We start from the raw sequence: 25412 nt of genomic DNA, 5'->3' as shown, positions 1-25412 counted from the left end.
CTGTTCCTCCTTCACTTAACTTCTAACAGATTCTCCTACACTCCATCATGCCCCTTGACCATAATGTTCTGCATAAGCCATAAATTCTGTTCCACTAAATGCAATTATTTGCTGCATGCACCCCTTTCTAAGCACATTAGTTATCTGCATGAAGAAAATCATCAATTGTCATAAGTTCTAAAGTTTTTTTATTGCTCAAAATCTATAATTGGCTTGTAATATAATTACTTTCCATCATAATGTAAACTCATAGTAACTCATTAGAATGCTGAATATTAGCAACTGGTATATATATATATCTATATATAGATATAGTGTGTGCGTGATTTAGAGAATTGTAATTACCTGGTGGTGGTTTGAAGAATCTAAGATGGGGGTCAAGGGGTTGACCTTGCCGCTCAAATTCTATGTCGTAGATGGCATTATCAAAGTTCCTAAAATTTCAGAACCATGAATTTTTTAGTTTCTTCTGCAGTCTCAAGTTGTGATAGTTAAATGCGGAAAATGATAGAAAGAGCAACAGAGAAGGTGGGTTTTGAGGTGCGGAGTGTACCTAGGAGCAGAAGGAGGGTTTGAGAGCAAAGCGTTTGGATTTGTATTCACCACAATTTCTGGAGTCCTTTGTGGTCTTTGGGATGTACTAGATGATCCAGGTCTTCCAGTTTCAGAAGAAGCCTTCAAGCACTACTCAAAACAAACCAAGCAGAACGACCTCATAATTTCATTTTTGGGTTCATTCATACATTCTATATATCGGAGTAAATAGAAAAACAACATATCCACACTTGCATGGATTTCTGAAAGTGTATAACTCTATAACAGATACCTTTTGAAATTTCTTTAGTTTAACGTAACAATACACTGTATTTTTAAGAGCTAAAATAGTTGTTTAGTTCTTGCATGATTTAGTAAAATGCTTACCTTTGCACGCTGAGTATAGGATTCTATTGGATCGCGTCGTTTTGGAGGACGACCACGGCGTGGTGGTACATAAGGTATCTGTCATGCAACATCCAGGTTTACATGTTTAGTTGTTTCCAAGAATATGGTAATTTTTGCAACTACTGTACTAATGTCTTGTGATTATGAGCAAATGTTGATATGGATTTTATCATTCAATGACAACAATTGATTTATCATCATAATTACGAATACCCTTTTCAAAGTAGTGTAGAGCTTCAAATATTTTATAACTCAGTCTTGATTATACATGTTCTTTATATCGTTGGCGTAAATGAAATGATATGAAATATTTTGGATATTTTTACCCTTTCAGTTGGCATGCTCCCGCTTTGATCACTAGTGATGCTAGGAATCATCCATGATGGATTCATATTTAAAATTCGCTGAAGGGCCTCGGAAGGTTGGTTCCTATATATGCAGACATTCAACCACGTAAATAAAACTTCAAGTATACAATGCCCTTAACTAAGGAAAAGACTTCTGTTGTAGGAATGATATGCAAAAGATACTATATATATCAAACACTTCAAGACTATAGTCTCTTTATTAAACTTATCCCTTATAAATTACCTAGTTGATAAAGTCCCTATGTCTCGACTGGTTTGGACTTCATTTGGTAAAACTGTAGCCTCTGGCTGCAATCTAGTTAAACAGTAAACGTTTTTAGTAAAAATTTTATGGAGAAAATGAAAATATTGATAACAAATGAAGAATGTTTATTATTACTTTCTACTTAACATAATGTAAAATAGTGTAAAATTTGACGCCAGTATACAATGATATGATTGGGTATGAACATAATCCTTGTTGTTTGAATGGATAAAGAAAAAATCCCGAATGAAAACTAAAAAAATCTGATACCTCAAAACGGGTGCAATCTCAGCATCCCTGGAGTTAGGAACTCTTGAACTTATCCCTTCAGTTGTCCTAGAACTTGAATGGCCCAGAAACCTTGAAATAAGTGTTTGCGAACTTGTGCTGGTCTGCCTTTGTAGATCGTGAGTCGTCATCCTTTGATTGTATTCACCAATCTGGGACCTTTATTTGAAAATTAACTAATTATTAGCATATAGAAATTAATTAAGGTACATTGGTAGAAAGAAATTTCCATTGACTCCTTCTAAGTGTTAATGGCTATTGATAAATTGGTTGCTCACCACTGTGGCCTTGATGAACCACTCTGTCCTTGATCATATGGCATCATGACTTGGGGATGCTGATGCTGATCCAACTGAGGATACCTGCAGTAACATAATATTGTTATTGACATACATAAATAGTGCTATATTTGATAAATGGATATAGTTCTCCTTTTTAAAATAATTTTCAATTTTTAAAATTTCTTTTAAATTGTATATGTAGTAAATTAATTACAAAGAAAAGAGATACAATTACTTTACAAGTAACTCTTTCTTTGGAAGTTTATCCCTTCAACAATAATATGTGTACAATAATTTTGTTAATTTATTCAATGAACACTTTGATACTAACTCACTAGTTATATCAAGTCTTTTATTCATATTTTTGAGGAAATTTATTTTACATAAATTGAAATTGTTTAATAAAATGTTATTATTTAAATATTTTATAAGTAAATTTTAAACTTAATTTATTCAATAAAAAGTTTTATTTCTACGGTTTGATTAATAAAACTTAACACACATGTAGAGAGTTGTTGAAAGGGGAATTTTGGTCCCACCTCAGATTAAAGAAGCAATTATATTTTTTTTAAAAAATTATCTCTATGAAAGAAAACGAGATAAATTAATAAAATCTAATTATATTTTTCTGAACTTATATGGCTATTTAATTATTTTTTTCAGTTTATATATAAAACCCTAACTGGAAATTTTTTCTTAAAACAAAGTGGAAACTTTGAGGCCAAACATTTCATACATGGGAAGCACTGAAGATCCGGAAGCAAAGGAATTGCTTGATGGCGCAAATAGAATAGGGTTTTGACCATAGATAACTGAGGACCCGGACGGAGATGCAGGATCAGACAGTATAGATATATAACCTGGTTGAAAAGAATTTGGTGGCATTGTTACCAAACCAGGCTGAAGATTTGAGAACGGCTCCGACCTATGACAAAAAGCAACAACATGCTTGGTATATATATGTTGATTTATAAAATGGTTATAACTTTTCCATGGTAGCAATATATTATATTTCATGTATAAGGTGAAATACAAGCTAGGTACCTAGGGCACGTTGGGTAGACAGACATTCTAGAATCCTGAGAATGTAAATCCAGCATCTGCTGCAGTTCAGAGGCATTGTCTATTTGATTCTGCACAAGAGTGAATGGCTGTAGGGATCTGAATAAAAAACAAACAGTTAATTATGCATTTTGTTGTTAACCTGTTAATCGAGTAACTGCATTAAGAAGCGGAGGAATGGAATCGTACTGCGTATAGTTGGGAAAGTGTTGTGCACCATATACATCAGAAGCAGAGAATTGAAACTGGTCGGGTCTGCACAAGTTTATAAAATTAGGAAGATACAAAACTGTGAGTCAGTCTCACACCGATAGTGATGTGGGGTTGATATGTGAGACAAACAATTTTGTTGTCTTTTGTGGGTCAAAAATTTAAAGTGGGTTGCATAAGTGGATAAGTAAGAAGTAGAAAAAGTAAAAGAGCACCTAGAACTCCATGCAGCAGGAGAGTTGGTTGTATCATTGTGGTGCGTTAATAGCGTAGATCCTGTGGGTGGGGCAAATGCTCCAGTGGAGTTTGCCCTTTCGCTATTTGTCTGTACATATACAGGTCCAGATAATGACAAAAAATTATGGTGAAAAGCACAGCCTATGGAATATGAACGTTAGCTGTTAAACGTGTTTTTTCAACAGTTATACTCACTGGGGTTTGGTTGACCAATGCAGGGTAAGAGGATGATTGATTAATATTGATAACATTGTAATTGTTGTTTACGATTGTATTTGGTATGGAAAGTTGATTCGTTGAGTTTTGCTCGTTATGATGAGCAATACCTTCATTCCTACAGTATAACAATGAAGAATATATATATATACACACACTTAATTAACATTAGCAAGTAAGAAAATGCTAAATTAACATTTTAATACTGATTATAATTGATGAAAGATATAAAATGAATAATTCAGAAAATGACAGGAAAAACTTACCCAACCGAATTGGCATTTTGCAATTCAGATAGTTGGCTGAAGTAACCCGCTAGGGTTATGTCTTGGCTTTGAAGAGATGGAGCAGCTTCATCCAACATTAACCCCTCCTAATTAAATTATGCATTAAGGAAAGTAAGATTAGTTGTCATCTAAAGTGGCATACACATATAGAAAGAATTTAAGATAGAAGATATAATAATTGTGTGTTTGGATTGGTGTTTTAGAGCAGTAAAAATTGCTAATTTACCGCAGATGATAGAGGGTTGTTTAATTGTGGTGTATTAAGAAGTGGGGTGTTTGGTACTGGTGGCAGAGGATTAGGAACAAAAGTTAAAGCCTCTGCACTTGATGAGCCCTCACAAGACCAAGATATGGGGTCCCTGATTTCAGTCATTGGCTCCACAACCTGCATAATTCATATAAATTCACAATCACTACGTCCACAAACAAACATTTCTAGATTCATTTTATGGTGATGCAAACTGCGTTGCTTATTCTCAAAACAAAATTTTAATTAATCATACCAAAAATAATGGTCTGTGTGATCTACGCATACAATAAAAGAAACATTAATAAATACTTTGTTTGGAATAATAACCAGAGCTTAAAAAAGTTAATTACATAACAATGACACTTAATTCGGAATGAATGAAACAAGCATGAAAGCGTGTGGGGTCCAGTAAATTAAACTATCAAATCATTTTTATTTTATACAATTATTTTTTAGTAATAATATTTATATATACGTGTTTCTTTATTTTCTAAGCAATTAAACAAGAAAAAATAAATTTTTTTGCCTTTCTTTTTATTCTTAACTTCAAAAGTTGTTTAATAAATCATCTCTTTACCTTCTGCTCTATTTTTTCTTTCTTTCATTCTCTTGGTTTTTAGTTTTTTCCCTTTTCAACTTTTCCCTTCCTTCCTTTATCCATAACAATTCTAAAAAAAGTTGCTACATATATAGTAAGATTTATAAAATAAAATAAAAAGTTAAGAAAATGAGTGCCAACTCAGTACTTACAACAGTAGGGGGAGGAGGAGGCAGCTGAGTTTGAGAATTTAAAGGTTCCATTAAATTTGCATCTTCCAAACCAGTGAGGGGAATGTCTGTCTGTAAAAATGTTGGTTGGAATTGGTCGTTGTTCCAGTCAATGAACATTCCAAGGTTGTCTGCTTCAAAATCTCTGTCCATGTTCTGTACATAATCCATTTGCGATTGATCAAACACAGAAAGAGATTCGGTTAAATAAATAACAAAAACAACACAATTTTTTTCTCTACTATATTAGAAAAAAAAATGATTCATAAACACCTCAAATATTAAAGAACAGCTAATGAGAGAAAAGAAATTTTAGATCTTATAAATGATGCGGTATGGTATGAGAGAAGGGACAGAGAAGAAAAATTATGAACATTGATTAAGTATTTATAATAAAGGTTGTGCATGTACATTAATCGATGGAAAGCAAGGACCTCTCACAACAGAAACTACAAAGGATGCTTTTCTGTCAGCAAAGAAAGAATGGACCTTCTGTAATCAAATCTCAGTCATCTTTGTGTATTATATATAAAACATATCTGAACAATTACACTCTGCATTTATAACGTTTTAATGATGTATTTCTCTTTTATGATGATATAAAATATGACCTCTCCCAAGATAGACAACAAAGGATGCTTTGCTGTCAACAATGCATGGACCTTCTATAATCAAATATCTTTGTCATTTTTTGTGCATTGCACCCTGTGCAAATAAATTTTTAAATTATAATGCTATAAAATATGTAATGAACAGTGTAACTGCATGAAACTGAGTCTTGTAGTTAATATTTCTCAGAAAATATTCCTCTTACAAAGTTGCAGATTAATATTATTGGGTCCACCACAAACAGGTTTGTCTAGATTTCTGAAATGCATTAGAGAGGACTGAAAATTAAACTACTTATTAAATGGTATATGTTGACTTTTGCTATAAACCGTCTAAAAAGTTTATAAAATAGATTATTGTTGCTCAAATCCAAATAACACCCCACCTTTAACTTTTAACGCTTATTAAGGTAAGCCAACATTGCACTTGTGTGAGAAATGTTTTAAAATAATAAATGAGTTCATAAAAGAAGAATTCCACGGAAAATATATAAAAAAAAAACAAATACACAAACTAATGTTTTTCAATTCCATTTTCTTACTACAATTTCACTCTACTTATTTCATGAATACATCATGATTAATTGTTTTTGTTAGAGATCATAAATTATCTAAAGATATTACCAAATAGTGTATATGTAGTCTCACTTTTATAGAATAATTTTACATTACTTTATATATTATAATTTCATCATATCTTTAAATAGTGTGAAATCTCTATCATGTTTGATTCTTTTAACACAATTTCCCATAAATAAATTGATGTAACTTACTTCATGAATAGTTCAAACACATCATAATAAAATGTTTTGTTATATATCATACAATGGTTTCTAAATTGCTATCTAAATTAACTGTCAAGATTTTAGGTACTAATATTTTAGATTATAAATTAGTCTCTACAAGATTAATAAAGACTAATTTAGAATATAAAGTAGTTAGTAACTAAAACCTTGACAGTTAATTTAGATACCAATTTAAAAATTACTTTATAAATTTTCATTAATAATAGAAACTACTTTAGATACCAATCATTTTTTTAGTTTATAAAATGATATCTAATTTAGTTAATACACTACAAGAAAATCATGAAATAGAAACCAATTTTAGAGAAAAAAAATAATTAGTTGTTATAGTGACTAAATTAGAGACCATATTAGAGACTAAAAAATATTTTGGTTTCTAAATTAATTTCTATTATTCTTAAATGATTTCTAAATTGGTATCTAGTTAGCAACCAATATTTTTGCAATTATGTAAATTAAAACACATGGAGAACCATTGCATACAATTTGGGAATGGTAAAACAGGTCAGCCTAACTCATCTCTAGCCTGCGAAAAGTGGGATAGGATGGCTCGAAGTCAAGCTCCTTGAGGAATTTTCAAAGAAACTTTATTCATTACACTAGTCAAGTTTTGTTGTCATGTTATGATTATTATTTACTTATTAGTATGATTATCAATATTAAGAAAATAAAAATTAATAACATTATTCATATATTTAATATCACTATTATTATTAATATTATTAATTTTGTGATATTATTAATATCATTAATGTTATTAATATTACTAATACTATTATTATTATTATTATTATAATACTAATTATATTATTTATATTATTATATTAATATTATTAATTTTTATAATATTAATAATATGTATACTTATTAGTTATGATTATTATTATTTATGAATAATAATTATGATTTTATAATTATTTATATTATAATAATATTTTTAATATTATATATATAATTATTATGATAATAGTTGATAGGTAATAGAGATCCGAGAGTGATAGTTCATAGGTAATAGAAATTTGTAGGTAAAAGTTGGTAGGTAATACTGAATTCAGCTACAGATTCAAAATCTGTGGGTAATATCCGTAGGTAACATTTACCTATGGATTCAGATCCATGGGTAAAATTTCATAGATAATACTGATTTTTTTGTAGTGTTCTAAATTAGTTTTTAAATTGGTGTTTACTTAGCTGCTATCAAGGTTTTAACTACCAATTATTTATATTATAAATTTGGTAGTAAAAACCTTGGTAGCTAATTAGATACTAATTTAGAAACTATTTATCAATAATATAAAAAAAATTAGAAACCAATAATTTTTTTAGTCTTTGAAATTATCTCTTATTTAGTCACTATAACAACTAATTATTTTTTTGTATCTAAAATAAGTTTCTATTTAATGATTTTCTTATAGTGGAATAGGTTGTTGAGTTACTTTTTAATTTTTAATTTTTTTCTTTTTGTTTTGAATATATTTATTTGGTTGTAATAATTGATATCATTTATTTGGGTAATAAAATGAAAGGAAGAGTAATAAAATTGAATCAAATTTTAATATTATAATAAAAAAAAAAAATCTACCCGTTGTTATCATGATATGAGTTCACTTGTTTTTAATCACTTAATTTGTTTTTGGCAAATTAATTGTAATATCTATAGAATTGAATTAATTAATAATTACGAGTTAACTTTAATTGGATTTTTATTAACTAAAGAAGCTATTCCTTAATTAAAATCTTGCATGAATATCACGTGTCAAACGGATAATGTGAAATAAACTCATCGCCTTTCTATCCCTCCATTAGATTGACATAAAATTTTGACCCTTACTGAATAGTTTTAAAATTTCACAATATAACGTATCTGGACAAAACATACCTACTACAACAGTAGATAAAATATATTTATATAATTATTACAGGCAAGTTTTATATTAGTCATATATGTACACTGATCCTGAGATATGCGGATCCCAAAACAATGTATTTAATATATTTTACTAATTAGAAATATATACAAAATTTAATATTTTTTTTATATACATAACAGTAAATTAATTATTTAAACCATACATAATATGATATATTAATATATATATATATATATATATAAATTATACATCACATTCTTATTTAGAGGTCATTAAAATAAATTAAAATTAAATCACTTATATAAAAAAAATACAATAATCTTTAATTGTATCTCAATATACTAGTGTAATATAGATTTTTTTGGTCAACTTTTAGACAAATAATACCACACGACATAGGTAAGAGACATCTTTTATGTTCGGTTCGTGTGATGTGATTTTTTTCATACATTGAAACTAAATCCGACATAAAAATGTATAAAAAAAATATTTTTTATATTGTTTTTTAGCTTTTTTTTTTTTATCAGCAAAGAATTAAATTAAATTAAGGGGATACAAAAGGGGTATCCCAACCCTTTACAAAACCCAAACCCTGTTTTTTAGGACCTCCACGAGGTATCCCAAAACAGGGGATAAAAAGATATATCATAAAAACAGCCCCATTCTACTACTATTGTAATGCTGGACTGTTTCAAAACACTAAACAACAATTTCACACCACCATAACACCATTAGGTCCTCCCACCAGGTTGAATGGTACTTGGAGAGTGACTTTCCGCTACCTCCACACCCAATGGCTAGTGCTGCCTCTCTCAACCTCCTATGACAGTGAACATAAAATACCCCCTGCCTAGGTCTTCAGTTTTATACGTAAACCTCCAACAGCTTCAATTAAGCTTTCTGGAAACCCGGCGATGTGCCTACCACGGCGATTTCCGGCTATTTGATCTTCTGTTCTTCAAGTACAGCGATGACACATAACTTCGGCGACCACTGCCTACGCACGCACGGAGATCGCCGCTTCACTTCGGCGACCACCGACTACGCGCGCATGGAGAACGCCTCTTTATTGTCCGGCGATCATGTTGGCCTTCTTCAAAAACGGCGATGATGCATACCTTCGGTGACCACCGACTACGCACGCATGGAGAGCGCCGCTTTATCAACCGGCGATCATATTAGCCTTCCACGTGTCCTCATCCACATCGCCCCTCACTTCCAATATCTGAACTTCTGTTCTTCTAAGACAGCGATGATGCACAACTTCGGCAACCACCGACTACGCACGCACGGAGATCGCCGCCACATCGACCGACGATCATGTTGGCCATCTTCAACACGGTGATGATGCATACCTTCGGCGACCACCGACTACGCACGAATGGAGAGCGCCGCTTTATCGACTGGCGATCATATTGGCCTTCCACGTGTCCTCATCCACATTGTTTTTTAGCTTACTCAACGTAGAAAGTAAAATAACATTTCTCATGTTTGTTTTGATATGATTGAACTAAAAAATTTGTTATTTATATAATTATGCTCATGCCTAAAAGGTCTTGTTTTATAGTCATGACCAACACAAATTATGTTTTTTTATATAATTTATTTTGGCATCAATCCAAAACCTCTTACCAAAATAAAATACACTACCCAAAGAATATCAATAAACATCAAAACAAAACGTTTGTAACTAAATTACTAATAATTTTTTTAATTTAACTTAAACTATTTAATATTGCAAATAGTCATAAAAGATACCTAATGTATTTAAAAAAAACATATAATTAAACCTAATCATTTTTATTATCACCTCTTATCTTTTTCATACACATGTAAAAAACATGATTCTTTATTTAATGCGTTTTTACAGTTAGATGTTGTCATTTAAAATGCGGTAGCATTTTTTAAATTAATTTCATTTAAGAATGTAGCTATTTGTAATAGCCGCATTCTTAAACAATGCGCTTTAATTTAAGAATTCGACTATTTGTAATAGTTGCATTCTTAAATAAAGCACTTTATTTAAGAATGTGGCTTTACCTAATAGCCACATTCTTAAATGAAAGCGCTTTGTTTAAGAATACAACTTTACCTAATAGTCGCATTCTTAAAACATTTTTTACCCTAACTCTGAAGCGTGCCACCTACACTTTCATACTTAACTAACAAACATTAGTTAATTTGGACGATGGTCAGACTCCAATAAAACCCCAACCTGGACGTGGCAACAAACAACCTACTAGATTGAAACATTTCTCATTGAGACGTGTTGCTGGTGAGAAGATACATATTGACATTGATGTTAACACTAGAGTGGCTTCTGGTCCTAATGCTGAGACGTTTAACAACTATCTTAGTGTTGTTTCTTGTGAGAGGCTATCCATTTTTATTAATTCATGGGATGATGTGTCAAAGGTCGATTGGAACATGCTCTGGGAGGATGTCCAGGTAAGCTTTACATTATTATCGTTATCATTAATATTCATTGATTAATTTTAATTTGATGATATTATTTCGCAAGCAAATTTTGAAATCCCTGATGTGGAACCGCTTCAATCAAAGATTATATCCAATATTAAACTTAAATTCCGTCAATTTATGTCAGCACTGACGACGAAATATATTTTTGGCAAACTTAAAGGCGAAAATCCTTATTTAAAGTACAAATATATTGATGAAGAGACATGTCATCTTTTTGTTCAAAGTCATGAATGTGAAGCTTGGAAGGTAAGTGAAGCTACTTAACTATTTTTATTTATATAACATTAGTAACTTAATATTATTTAATTCACTTCTTTTATTTCATTTATTACAGGATCGCCGGAAGAAAGCTCAAGAGATAGCTTTAAAGAAATGTTACCCCGCACGTACTGTCTCGTTCAAAGTATCAAAAGCTTGAGCAATCACTAATGGCAGAAAATGAGCAATCCAATCTGAGGACTGGGTCTGAGATTGATACAGGGGTCACTTCTCCTCCATCACCACTTTTGCGCCATGTAAAATGGAAGATGGTCCGAATTAAAAAGTCGGGTGCATTTAGTTCTGAGCAATCAAAGATAGTCTCAGAAAAAATTGTAAGTTATTTTTATCCTCTTTTGTATTTATTTTAAAGCATTAATTATATTAAAAACTTATATGATTTTTGTCTCTTGTAGGATTTCTTGGTTGAGGAAAGCTCTCAAGGTAGTTTTGTCCTTGAAAGTCGTCGCGATATCCTGGTTGAAGAAATTGGACGACCTGAGCATTGTAGTCATGTTCGTGCAACTTGAAAATGGGTTGAAATTAAACTATATTTTGGTGCTACACCATGACACTCATCCTCCTCCCCCACAGAGACCAAAGCAAAAATGAAGAGTAATTAAGATACGTCAAGAATTAATGGAGGAGATGAGAAAGAAAGTTGATCGAATGCGGTTAGAGTTGCAACATGAGTTTCTATCGCAACAAGTTTATGCTAAGCCGATTGAGGCACTTGTTAGTCTTGTTCCCAAGAGCACAAAGAGGAATTGTGCGGCTCCTACAATATCAGGGGAGGATATCATTGGGTAGACGATCCAATGTGAGCTACTGGTAGAGGGCAACATGCTTCCTCAGGTGGTGGCCATTGTAAAAGTTTTTCAAGAAGCCACCACCTTACATAACGTTCATTTCCCCTAATGTGGCGAAGGTAATAGTTGAAAGAATATGAGTAGTTGATGCTCGTGTTCTACTACCTTCAGATGAGGTAACAACTGTGGTCAATGCATTTCAGACATTCATAGCCTGGTCCAAACACCTCATTCGAATCATACCTGAATCTCCGATAATAATTTCATTTCATTATATTAATTTATACTTATATATTACATCTAATTTAATACAAATGTTCTTTATTTTGTAGAAACCTCGTCAGAAACCAAGTCCGAAAAAGAAGCTTGAGGTTCCGATTAACGATCCTATAGCTTCCTTAGTTGTAGCTGCTAGGGAGATTGGTCAAGACCCTTTGGAAGTTTCGTGGGATGATACGTGTTTTGAAATAAACGCTAACATGCCACTATATACATACATGTCAGATTTGTTAGAATTTTTAGCTCGGGATCAGGAGCTTAATATATGTTAAATTATTATTGATTATGTTTTAACTAACTTGTAGGTTTTTGTATGGAGTTTCTATCCGTGAGAGGGGAGGAAGATGTGTATAGAATATAAAATTCAACTCATTGTTATTTATGACCACTTCAGTGTATCAAATCTGTGAGTTTATAATAGGACATATGGTAGAAGTAGAGGTAGATAACACATAACTGAATAGGAATTTGGAATGCAGTGGCAGAAAGATTAAACTTGGTTATAGGACTGGAATGGTCGCAGTGTTAATATGAATGCAATGAATGTATTAGAGGGTGGAATATCATGGCAGGGTAAGCCTGATTTTGAGGAGGGAGAGCAGATATGGTGAGATGGTGGGGCGCCTGATGTGTGTGTGTGATTTCTGTGCTGAATACTATGCAGGGGAAACACTGGTCTGCATGTGTCTTCTGCGTTGAATACTATGCAGGTGAATACATGCAATTGAGTGTAGGCCATATAGGGGATGATCTGATTATTGAAAGTTTATATATTGAATAATGATAGTTATGTTTGGTCTGTCATGAAGCTATATTTTCTGGTGGTTCTATGGGTGAGAAATAATAAATGCCTAGTTCCACGAGGATTATATGGAGTATAGGCTAATCAAAGGTGGCTGGGGGGAGTAGATAAAAACAAGGGGAGGTTCGGAGAGGTATTAGGAACTAGTAGTGTGCTTGTTTTTGTCGTCTGTGCAGAGTTCTGCAGCAGTTAAATGGACACAAGGAAAACTAATGAAGGTTTCAGATACTCCATTGTGACCTAACTCACTCTACTGGAGTGGCGATCCAAGTTATGGAGGCAGTAGAATCCTGGTCAAGGGGAGAAGAACTGCTGCAAAGCAAGGAAGTGCAGGGGTTGACTAAATGGATTTAGATTTGCATAACCTCAGGGTGGAATTAAACTTCTGCTTCTTCACCTTGGTCGGTTTCGATGAACATAAGTGGCTCAAATCCAAAGCAGTCTCGGGCATTGAAGTCACATGGTTACGTAAGGGTAACTTGGAAAATCAGCAGTGTACATACCACTCACATTCACATATGATGCCTCCAACACAGAGTACCTTTCTCAACAGGTGCAGAGTTGTTTATGCTGGCAGAGTCAATGCAATTACACATATACAAAATAACCTATTATGAAATAGAATTGAGATAAATAAAAGAGAATAGAAAAGAGTAAAAAGAAGTTTAAAGATATGAGAAAGAATATATGTTTTTTATTGTTATTCAACTCAAAACAAATAGTCTGAATATATACGAGTAGTAAACTCATTCTAGGTTTAACTTAATTAAAGAGGAAAAGAATCAATAATTAAATACTATAATCATAACACACAAAGATAAAATAAAGTTATTAACCTTTATAAAGATTAGAAACAACTAATAATTAGAAAAAACATTCAATTATTCTCCTCAATAAAGAAAAACAACTGATAATTAGAAAAGACTGCACAATTAATATTAAGATCTTTCTATAATTCTGGTATTTGTATCATTTAATATAATCTAAGATTTTTCTTACACGGATTAAAATACCTTAAATATATATCTTATAATATATTTCTTTATGTTGATAAAAAAAATAAAAGAAAAATGTTTTTTTAATTGTAACATAAGACCTAATTAATTTATGTTTTTGTAAGGAACAATTTTTTATCACTTCAAAGAAACACTTTATTTTTAAACTTTAACCAAGTCACCGTTAATTTAGTTTGGATTGCCTGTTGTCCTAAAAAAACACATTACCAAAGGCCAATTATAAAGCTATCCAGCACTTCCTGGCAAAACAAGTCCCAGAAATATATTTGGGCACAATAATATTTTACACAATGCAGTTTTCCTTAGTTTTTTTATGTATGCAAATAATATCACTGACGGCCAGAATATTTGTTTCTATTCTTCGAGAATTGCCAGAACAATAGTATAGAAAATGATATCTTCCAATTGAACCCGCAAGAGAATTCCCGGCACATGACACTTCGTTTCAGCAGGGCACATCAGTTCCCTGCAAGAAGAGAATCATCGATTATCATAAATTCTGAAGCCCTTTTATATTGTTCAAGAATTAAAAATTGGTTCTAATAAAATTATTTTTTTCAATAATGACGAAAACACAGTAACTCAGTAGAATATTGCTGAATAACAAGACAAGTAATTGCTGGCAACATAGTATAAAGTTCTGCTTATTAGCAACTGGTATTTGATACAAAAGAATGTGGCTTAGAGAATTGTAAGTACCTGGCGGTGGTTTGAATAATTTGGGGTCAAGGGGACGACCTTGCATCTCAAATTCCATGTCATAAGCAGTTTCTAGAAAGTGACTAAAAATTGAGAACCACAAAATTTATTAGTTTCTTCTGCACCCTAAAGTTGTGAGAGATAGATATTGAGAAATAGCAGCAGAGAAATTGGCTTTTGAGGTGCCAAGTGTACCTAGAAGCAGATAGGGGGTTTGGGATGGCGTTTTGATCTCTATGAATAATACTCTCAGGAGTCCTTAGCGCTCCTTGGGGTGCAACACTCGTCCCACCTCTCGCATTTTGGCTCGAAGCCTTCTGCGACTACTCAAAACAAACCAACCAGAACAACCTCATCATCTCAATTTTGGGTTAATACATAAAATCAAGGTTATTCTTTCAGGTATCTATTTGAAATTTCTTTGGTTAGCTTTAGAGAATAATGTGATGATGTTATATTTAGTTGTTTGTCCTTTGATGGTTTAGTAAAAAAGCTTACCTTTCTAGGTTGAGAAGACGACGGTCCTTCTAGATCACGACGTTTTGGAGGACGACCCCGACGTGGTGGTACATAAGGTACCTGTCATGCAACAGTATTTCCATGTTTAGTTGTTTGCAAGAATGGTAATTTTACAGGGAAATAATAAAACTCCATGCACATGCACACATATATGGAGAATCCCCATTGGGGGAAAATACTTCATTAGAAAAAGCGCAACTTAGAGGAGAATACTATACATGAAATCTTCTTACAATATCACACACAACAACAAATAAATAAGCTCATTACCATCAAAGATATTGAAACTGATAAAAATACTTCTTGGAATTAGGATGAAGAATTTTTTTATAAGAAGCAACATCTTAAGAAGTCGGAGAAGTACTAAAAGATCCAATTATGATTTTTTTATAAGTCGGTCCTGATTATACATGTTCATCATCATTGTCAGTAACAGAAAGATCAGAAGTATTTTGGATATTTTTACCCTTTCAGTTGGCATGCTGTTGCTAATTTGTTCGGTAATGAAGCGAGTATTCAAGCCAGCACTCCGTGCAGAATTCATATTTAAAATTCTTTGAAGCGTTTCAGAGTTTTGGATCCTATGCACACATTTAACCACATAAAATAGAACGTCAAGTAAAACACTTGTATTTTCAGGATACATATACTTCTTTTTTGCTTGTTCTTAGAGAAATTATAGATAACTTAAAGTAAATTACCCAGTTGATGAAGTTGCTAGACGTTTTCCTGTGTCGCGGCTGGTTTGGACTTCATTCGTTGAAAGAGCGGCCTCTTGTTGCATTCTGGATAAACATGAGAAAATGAAATTATAGAATAAATTTCAAATGAAGAATTAAAAAATCCAATACCTTAAAATTTGTGCAATCTCAGCCTCCCTGGAGTTGGGAACTCTTGAACTAGTTACTTCAGTTGTCCTTGTACTTGAGTGGCCCAGAATCCCTGAAATAAGTGTCTGCGAACCAACTGTGTTTATCTGCCTTTGTAGATTGGGATTCATCATCCTTTGATTGTATTCACTAATTTGCAACCTTTATTAGAAAATTAATGAATTATCATATCATATAGAAATTAATGTTCCGCTTGGAAAAAAAATAAATAAATGACATTGCATCTCCTAGGCGAGAGTGTAAAAATGGTTATTGATAAAGCTTGCTCACCACTGTTGCACAGAAGCACTACTTTGTTGTCCATGAGCATTTGGCATCCTCACTTGGGGATAAGGGTGCTGACCCCGATCCTGATTTCCAAACAATGGACCATACCTACAACAAGGGAATCTTATTAACAAAATAAATATAATGTTATATTTGACAAATCGATATATTTCTCCACTTTTAAAATTAAAAGTTGCTTTAAATTTCTTGTATAACAAATTAATTTTAAAGAAAGCAGACCAAGTTATTTCCTTCAACAACTAAATGTATATATTAAATTTTATTAATCTATTGGTTGAACATTTTGATATTTACCTCAATAAAGCTACCAACACTTTCACATTTTAAGAAAATATATACTGCACATCAAATTGAGTTTATTTCTTAAAGTGTCATTTATAATTTTAAGACTTTATAAGTGAATTATAAACTAGATATATTCCATATAAACTTGTAATTCAGCTGTTTAATTAACAAAATTAAACACATATAGATAGTTTTGGAAAGGGTATTTTGATTCTTCCTCAATATAAAAAAAGACATCAGTTTTTATTGCTTTACTTTTTATAGTCTTTTGATATCTCCAAGAAGTAAAATTAAATATAAGTTAATTATAGTTTTCTGACTTTATGGCTGTTTGATATTTTTTATTTTGTATAAAAGCTTAAATGATAATTTTTCCTAAACAAGTAAAGAAAAAGGAAATTTGAGGCTAAATATTTCATACGTAGAATGCAGTGAAGATCCGGAGGCAAAGGAAAAGCCTCTGGTGGCTTGTAGGATAGGGTTTTGAGCATAGTTAGCAAGTGAGGACCCAAAGGGAGCTGCAGGGTCAGGAAGCACAGGTCTATAACCTTGTTGAAAAGGATTTGTTGGCATTCTTGTCAGAGCAGGCTGAAAATTTGTGTACGCTTCCGACCTATAAGACAAAAGGCAACCACATACTTACTTGGTACTTTATGCTTATACTTTAAAGGGTTAGTTTTTCCACGACAACACTATAGTAAATTTCATGCAAAGGCTTATTCCAAAAATATAGTGAAGTAATAGCTAGGTACCTAGGCCACGTTGGGTACACAGGCCTCACAGAATTTTGAGATCGTAAAACAGCAAGTTGCTGGAGTTCAGAAGCATGGCTACCAACTTGATTATGTACTGTTGTGAATGACTGGGGCGACCTGATACTAAAAACAAGCAGTGAATGCATTTTGTTTTGTGTTGACTAGTTAATCAAATAATATAAGAAGCAGCAGAGGAATGGAATAATACTGCGTGAAGTTGGCTGCGTATTGTGCACCATAGGCATCAGGAGCAGAGGAGTTTATGTGCGATGATGGCCTACGGTTAAAAATTTACACAGTAGAGTTATATTCACAATCATGAAAAGAAAAAATATATTTTAATCTTACAGTTTCAAAAAATAAATATAATAAAAAATAAATTTATAATTAAATAATATAAAAAATAATTAAAATAATAGAATTGAAAGTTGTTATTGGGAGGTAGAAAAAAGTGAATTATTATAAAAAACATCCACACAACTCAAAATAATAATATTTTAATTTATTTTTTAATTTAGATGGGTGTATTTTTTTGTTAATGATACTTTGACACAGTTTAACTATTTAACATTAAAAAAGTACTACTTTATTATAATGTAATTTTTTTTAAAAAAACTGTTCTTAAATTTTTGTTTTTTACTATGTGAAAGAATATTTTATTTTTGTTTGGTCTCGCTTGTTTCTAGGGAGGAAAGAAGGATATTTACTCGGTCAAAAGAAAATTACGAAAAATAAGATACTAAAAGACAAAAAATTACAGATAAGAAGGTTGATTATTGGTTAAAAACTTTAAAGTAAATTATGAGAGAATTAAAAAGAAAGTACTATATATAATTAATTATTTAGGTTTTTTTTATTATAAATTTAAATTATTATTGTTTTTTTATTTAAAATAGGATTATAATTCAAGTATAATTAAAATTATAAAAAATTATTTTTATAAAGTAATATAATTAATCATATTATCTATTGTAAATTATAAATATAAATAATAATAAATATATTTTTTAATAATAAAAAAATAAATTTATATAATAATTATATTAATTAAAAAAAATAAAGATAAAAATAATAATATTATTTAATTTATAAATAAATCAATTCAATTAACTTTTAATAATTTTTAAATATAAAAATAAATTTATATTTTTATCAATTAAAAAATATAATTTCACAGATTTTCATAAACTTTTCCACATTTTTATACTCTATTTACTTTAATCCAAACAACTTCACTTTCTTCACACTTTCTATACAAATCATTTTAAATCCACTCCTCAAAACATTAATTTTAAAATTTATATTCAAATGAACGTTATTATGAGCACATGCAAATGTATTTAATTTTAAGTTTCAAAAATTGGAAAGATACAGAATTTTGAGTCTGACACTGACAGAGAGGTAGGGTCCATGTGAGACATGCCATTTTTGTTGGTTTATAATTTCTAAATGCATAACTGGTTAAGTGTAATTAAGTAGAAGTAGAAAACGCACCTATAATTCCAAACAACAGTGGAGTTACTGATATGATTGTGAAGAGGAAACAACTCGGGTCTTTGTGGTGGGGCAAGTTGCCCTCTTGAATAACCTGATTCATTCCCTGGCCTTGCCTGTACCTCCATACAAGTCCAGATATTGACAAAAAATATGGTCAATTAAGGTCCACAAAAAACAGCCTTCGGAGTATACGAAGTGCAACCTCAGTTGTGTGACATGTTTTTTTTAACAATTATACTCACGGGGTTTGGGTTTGGGTGGACCAGAGCCGGATAAGAGGATGATTGGTTAATAATGTTATTTTCGATTCTGTTTGGCACCGAGACTTGATTAATTGGGTTTTGCGCAAAATGAATAGCTTGATGCCTACAAAACATATAGGAATGAAGAATAAGCATGCACTCAAGATTAGCAGTAAAAAAAATTGTATATCAACATTTTAATACTGGTTATGATCGGTGAGATATATTAAAAATGCATAATTCATAAAATAACATGAAAAACTTACGCGACCGAATTCACGTTTTGTAAGTCAGCGAGTTCGTTTAAGTAACCCGATAGGGTCACTTCTTGGCTTTCACGAGACGGAACAGCTCCATCAATCATTAACTCATCCTAATTAAATTATACATTAAAGAAAGTAAGATTACTCATCCAAAGTGGCATGTGTCCATAATAAACATTTTCAGATACAAAGATGTAACAATTGTGTTTGTTTGGGTTGGTGTTTTACAGCAATAAAAATTGTTAATTTACCGCAGATGACAGAGGGTTGCTTATTGGTGTTGCCTGAAGAAGTGGGGTGTTTGGTAACGGAGGGAGCGGATTGGGCACAAAAGTGAGCGCCGCCGCCGCCGCGCTTGAGGATCCCTCGTGAGACCAAGACGTAGGTTCCGTAGTTTCAACCATCGTTTGGAACTAAACAAACATAGTACAACAGATACGAAAGTAAACAAAAATGAGTAAAATCAGTACCTTCTTTTCCTAGTATTATTGACTAGAAAGCATGAAAAAACATGCGGAGCTAATTATTACTATGAGTACTTATTTTCATATTCTTTTACTCCATGCAAGAAAAAAAAGAAAACTTTGTTTTGTTTCCTTCTTTCTTCTATTGGTCAACATTAAACCCGTCTCTTTTTTCTTTCTTTCCTTTTCTTTCAGCTTTAATTTTTCCTTTTAGTTTCTTTCTTAAACTAAACATTCCCTGAATGTTAATTTTCAGAAGAATTTACATATATGGTTAGATTTAGATTTATGAAATGAACTTAAAAGGTAAAATTGAGAATGAGAGGAGCTTAGTGCATACTGAAGTGGAGGGAAGAGGAGGCAGGTCAAATTGAGAATTAAACTGTTCTATTAAATTTGCATCTTCCAAACCAGTGAGACCAGGAGTGTCTGTCTGTAAAAATGTTGGTTGAAATTCGTCGTCGTTCCAGTCAATGAACATGTCAAGGTTATCTGACTCAAAGTCCCTATCCATGTTCTGTACACCATCCATTTGTGATATGAAACAGATTCAGTCAAATGATAAATAAATAACAAAAATAACACAGTAAATTTCTTTTTTGTTGTAAATAAAACTTGTAAAAAAGGGCTTCTACCAGAAGAGACAATAAAGTTTGGACCACAACTGGACTGACTTAATCGAGGGAAGCTTTTGGTAATTTGCATGTCATTTTAACTTTAATCTCATGGTCTTTTTTGCACACAAAAATTATTATAGAAATTAGGACAATTACATTCTATTAACCGCATTGATAATACTTAAATTATGTGTCTCTTGGTAGTTTTAAATATTTTTCTTTACTTTAACCCTTATTTAAAAGTGAGTAAGAATTTGTAAGACGAAAATATTATTTAAATGTTTTGGTTTTTGAATTTTTTTTTTTTGTTTTTAAAATAATAATTTATAATTTTTTTCTATTTCAAAATTATTTTTTAATAGAATAATTACATAAATTTTAAAATAAAATATTAAATAAACTAAACAGTGTTTTAAAAAAAAATCCTCTTTTATGTTGTGTGTAATTTTCATATATCTTCACATAATAGAATATTGGTTTTCAATTTTGTAATGTTGAATATTTTTTTATTTAAACTATATACAAATTAAAATACAACTTAATAAATACTAAAAATAGTATAATAATTAATTATGTTTATATAATATTAAGTAAAAAAATTAAAAAAATTAAAGATAATAAAACATTAATTAAAATATAAGAAACAATAATTAAAAAATTAAACAAGTTATAAATATAAGCTAACTAAAGTAATCTGTAACTTATAAACTATTTTTTAAAAAACAAATTATTTAAAATATCTTATTAAACACTTTTATATTGATGAAACTATAAGTTAATAAAATAAACTATGTAGCATAAGTTATTGGTTTTACCACGCATTTCTATACGTCTCCGAATAAATAAACTGATACATATATTTAACTTCTACCGTTTTAAAAGTAACATTTGATCCAAATCCACTGTATATAATGGATGCTTGGTCCACATTGACTACTTTTATCACATGGAAAATGTTAATTAATTTGGTAAATGTTGTATCGGTGGGGAGGCTTCAACATATTAACACTCTTTATAATATAAAAAAAAATAAAAATTAGTTTGACAATTGTACATTGAAAGACACTAAATTATAATGATTATAATTGTAATTTGATTAATGAGATTTTAAAATTATTTAACAAAAAATTATTTATTTTTTTATTTGTAATTTAATGCAAGGTTGTCAACATATCAGCACATGAAAAATATTAATTTGACAACTGTTAATTGAAAGACATTAATTTCCCATCGTCAATGTAATTTTAAATTATTTTATTTCAACAAAAATTATTTCTCTTTCTAGTTATCAACATATTACCATTTTATGAAAAATGTTAATTTGACAATGACAAATTGAGAGACACTTGTTTATAATTGTGATTTGGCTAATATAATTTTAAAATTGTTCATTTTAAAAAAAAATATATTTTTTTAGGTTCAATGTTCTATCTAGAAATATAACTCTTGATTATTATTTTTCTTTTAATAAGACGTTACTTTCTTCATTTCATGAGTTGATAATAAACATGAGTTTTGGGACAATCGGTCAATGCAAGGAAAATCTAATTTTAAGGAAAAAAAAAAACTTTATAGATTGAGAATCACATTAGTTGAATTGCCCTTTTCTCATATATACAGTGAAGTTTCAGTACGAAAGGGGAAAATCAGATCTAATGAAAACACACATGGAAACAAAGTACAAAACTTCTATTTATGTGTTTAATCGTCATGGCATGCAACAAGATGCTTTTCTTGAATTATGCTCAAGTAAAATTGATATAATTTTTTCACAGTAGAGTGTAATTTACCTTCAAAATAAGAATTTCTTGCTTAAAACTCTGATGTGCCGCTTTCAATCCTGTAAAAAAAAAAAAGACAAATAAAAGAGGGGAAAAATAAAATTGATGGCAAGGGGAAAGCTACGAGTATAAGTTTGATCCAATCCTTCAAAATCAACAAAATAAAAAATAAAATAAAAAAATCATGTGAATGAAAATAAAAGTAGGGAGAAGTATTGCATACGAGCCCTTCCTTGTTGAGGAAAGCAAAGTAAATTTAGATTCGAAAATGAGACTTGATCTGTGTAACAAAATCAAAGTCAATAGCTACAAAAAAAAGATGGAAGAGCTTAATTAGACCAAAGAGTGGAAAAGTTAACCTTTGTAAATTTCAGATCTCTGGCTAAAGTTTTTCAAACTCAATTCCAACCACACCTCAAGCCCCCCTTGTTTTATAGGGCAAAATGCAAAGTGTTATGATGATATAGGCTCACTCACATATTTTTTATTACTAAATTTTTGTTTGTTAGAAAATTATAATTATTATATTTTTAAGTATTCAATTAATTAATTAATGAGTTGACATTAATTGAATATTTTATTAACTTAAACAAGTTTGTCTTGATTAAAAGTTTGCATAAGATTTCCAAAATGGGTACCATATAAAACAGACTCAATTTCATTTTTATCTCTCTTAAAAAATGTTTGATCCCTTATTCTTTTAACGGTTTTAAACAAAACACTAAAATTCTTTTTTTTTCTATTAATTTGATGTTATACAGATCAGAGGTAAAACAAAATTGTTTAAAAGCTTCAACAGTTTAATTTTGATAAAATTTAAAATATTTAATGTAAAGATCCTTTTTTGATAAGGTTGATTTCTTAGAAAGTATTAAGAAGTAAACTTTAAGCCTAACTCAATCTTAAAATATCAACTTACAAAGTTTTTTTTTTTATCAGCAATAAAGATTGAATAACATGAACCACTTAAGGGGTGGATCAACTTACAAGGTAATGTTTTGACCCACTTATATACTATGAAATTTTTTATCTCTACTTGATGTGGAATCTTCAACACACCCCATCACGTTGAGGCTACCAACTCATATGTGAGACTATATATTTATGGATGGTTCCATAGTGACCCGATAGCAAGTAACTTAATAACTCCAATAAACTTTCGCTAAGATAAACTCTAAATGACTTTGATATATTATATTAACATGTGAATTTTAAATTTAACTCAATCTTATGAAAATGATTTATAAGATGATGTTTGTCCTTACTTATATATTATGAAATGTTTTTTTCTCTAATGGATGTGGGGAGTCTTCTAATACTAAATATAATTAATGTGCATTGATAAATATCCGTTTTAAAATAATTGTAATTTTAAAAAAGTTGTTTTTATATTGTTTATGGACTTAAAATGTATTTTTATTTTAGTCACTGGTTTCTTTTCTTTGTTTTTAGTTCCTCTATAATTGAAAATTATTATTTGTAATCCTTAATATCATACGGTATTTGTTTTGAATACAAATTAAGTGATTATTCCATATTATGCCTGTGAAATAATGTTAATAATTAATGTCTTCTAAAAAAAATTAAGATCTATAAAATATATGTTATATATTCATTTATATTAAAATTGATTTTAGGGACCAAAATTAACTATTTAGTTTTACAATAATAAAAAGCAATGAAAATATTTTACATGGATTAAAATCAAAATTCGGATATTTTAAGGATGAAAATAAGACATACTTAAGTATTGATTACACAACAAATTAATAAAAAAAAATCAAATTACTCTATAAACAATTTTCTTTTATTTTTGTTCAATATACACAAGTTTTAATTTTTTTAAAATAACATAAGTTACATTAAATTAAATTTATTTAATAAAGTATGTATTAATTATATATTAACATTCTATTATCTGGAACACATGCCTTATAAGGATTCATGGAGAACAAAACTTCCTTAAGCTCTTCCGTTGCAACAAGTGTGAGAAGATCTTCAGGCTAGTCGTAGTCAATTTGCGGAATATAACTAAATTTAAAACTGAGGGTCGTAGAAATTAGTAGTTTCGTAATAATCGTTTATAAACTATCATTGAGCATATATCCTCTATTTTTAACTTTAAATTAGCTAAAAAAAAATTCATAGAAATTTATGTATTTATTTGGAAAATAAACAATTAAGCATTATGATATGTTTCTTGAGTGTTTTCTTACATACAATGAAATAAAAGAATCTCACTTAGTTGGTTCTTATTGTTCGCTTTAATAAGAGTATTAAGGTGGTGAGTGTAGGTATAATTTAACCTTAGATATCGAGAGCATGTAGTTTTATATTAAATATCGAACATTGAAATTAAAGATAGTCTAAATTTTAATTAATCTTAATTAGGATAAATTTTAAATAACTGATATTATATAAATATAATGATGAGTTTATGTTTAATTTAATTCGATATATATAGCCTATTTTATGAGTTGTGACTGAGTATATATATAATTTTGTAAGTGTTGGTCACTTTCATTTCAGAATTTTTAATCATATTATACTTGGTTCCTTCTGTTTTTACTTGCCAATTTTTCGTTTTTAGGATAATCGGGAGTGATCATTTGTTCACAAAGCTTCCTAGACTAATTCAATTTTTATTCAAAAGGGATCGATGTGAATCTTCCTAGGCATACTTGGTTCTAGAGAGTGATCACATTGAAACTTTCTTGGCTAAAATACATATATCATAAACAAAAGACATTTTATTTATGTTCTATTGACCTCATTAAAACCTTCCTAACAAAAACTCTCCTTAGAGAAAAAAAAAATCGAATTAAGAAAAAATCAGATTAAGAAAAAGTACACTACAAAAATATTAACTGAAATAAGATTTCATGTTTGACATTCCATGTTCTCAATATCTAAAAGTTGGCACGACTTCAGATTGACGTGACAAAGTCGTGTCAACTTGACACGACTTCTACATATGAAGTCGTGTCAAGTTGGCACGACTTGCTTCAGATTTGTAATTTTTTTACAGT

At 30.3% G+C, this 25412-nt stretch overlaps 1 protein-coding gene across 1 annotated transcript; it reads right to left on the bottom strand.

Moving 5' to 3' along the window:
- Positions 1–14319: 14319 nt before the first annotated feature.
- On the bottom strand, positions 14320–16567 carry LOC137821002 (uncharacterized). Its single transcript, XM_068625388.1, has 8 exons — positions 16462–16567; positions 16153–16332; positions 16003–16086; positions 15768–15882; positions 15281–15361; positions 14978–15105; positions 14783–14865; positions 14320–14549 (listed from the first exon to the last, which is right to left on the bottom strand). The coding sequence occupies exons 1-8, from the start codon at positions 16506–16508 to the stop codon at positions 14542–14544; spliced, it is 726 nt and encodes a 241-aa protein (XP_068481489.1). The 5' UTR covers positions 16509–16567; the 3' UTR covers positions 14320–14541.
- Positions 16568–25412: the final 8845 nt, after the last annotated feature.

This window comes from Phaseolus vulgaris, chromosome 9 (assembly GCF_000499845.2).
Source record: "Phaseolus vulgaris cultivar G19833 chromosome 9, P. vulgaris v2.0, whole genome shotgun sequence".
NCBI classification, from domain to species: Eukaryota; Viridiplantae; Streptophyta; class Magnoliopsida; order Fabales; family Fabaceae; genus Phaseolus; species Phaseolus vulgaris.
Note: the sequence above shows the minus strand (reverse complement) of the source record. Positions and strands in the feature narration are given on the sequence as shown.

Excerpts from the sequence above, each read along its gene's own strand:
- LOC137821002 (XM_068625388.1), bottom strand. The coding sequence starts at position 16,508 with ATGCCAAATGCTCATGGACAACAAAGTAGTGCTTCTGTGCAACAGTG. Across the intron at positions 16,087-16,152 it reads GAGATTGCACAAATTTTAAG|AATGCAACAAGAGGCCGCTC; the intron begins GTATTGGATTTT and ends ATGTTTATCCAG. Across the intron at positions 15,883-16,002 it reads CTAGCAACTTCATCAACTGG|GATCCAAAACTCTGAAACGC; the intron begins GTAATTTACTTT and ends ATGTGTGCATAG.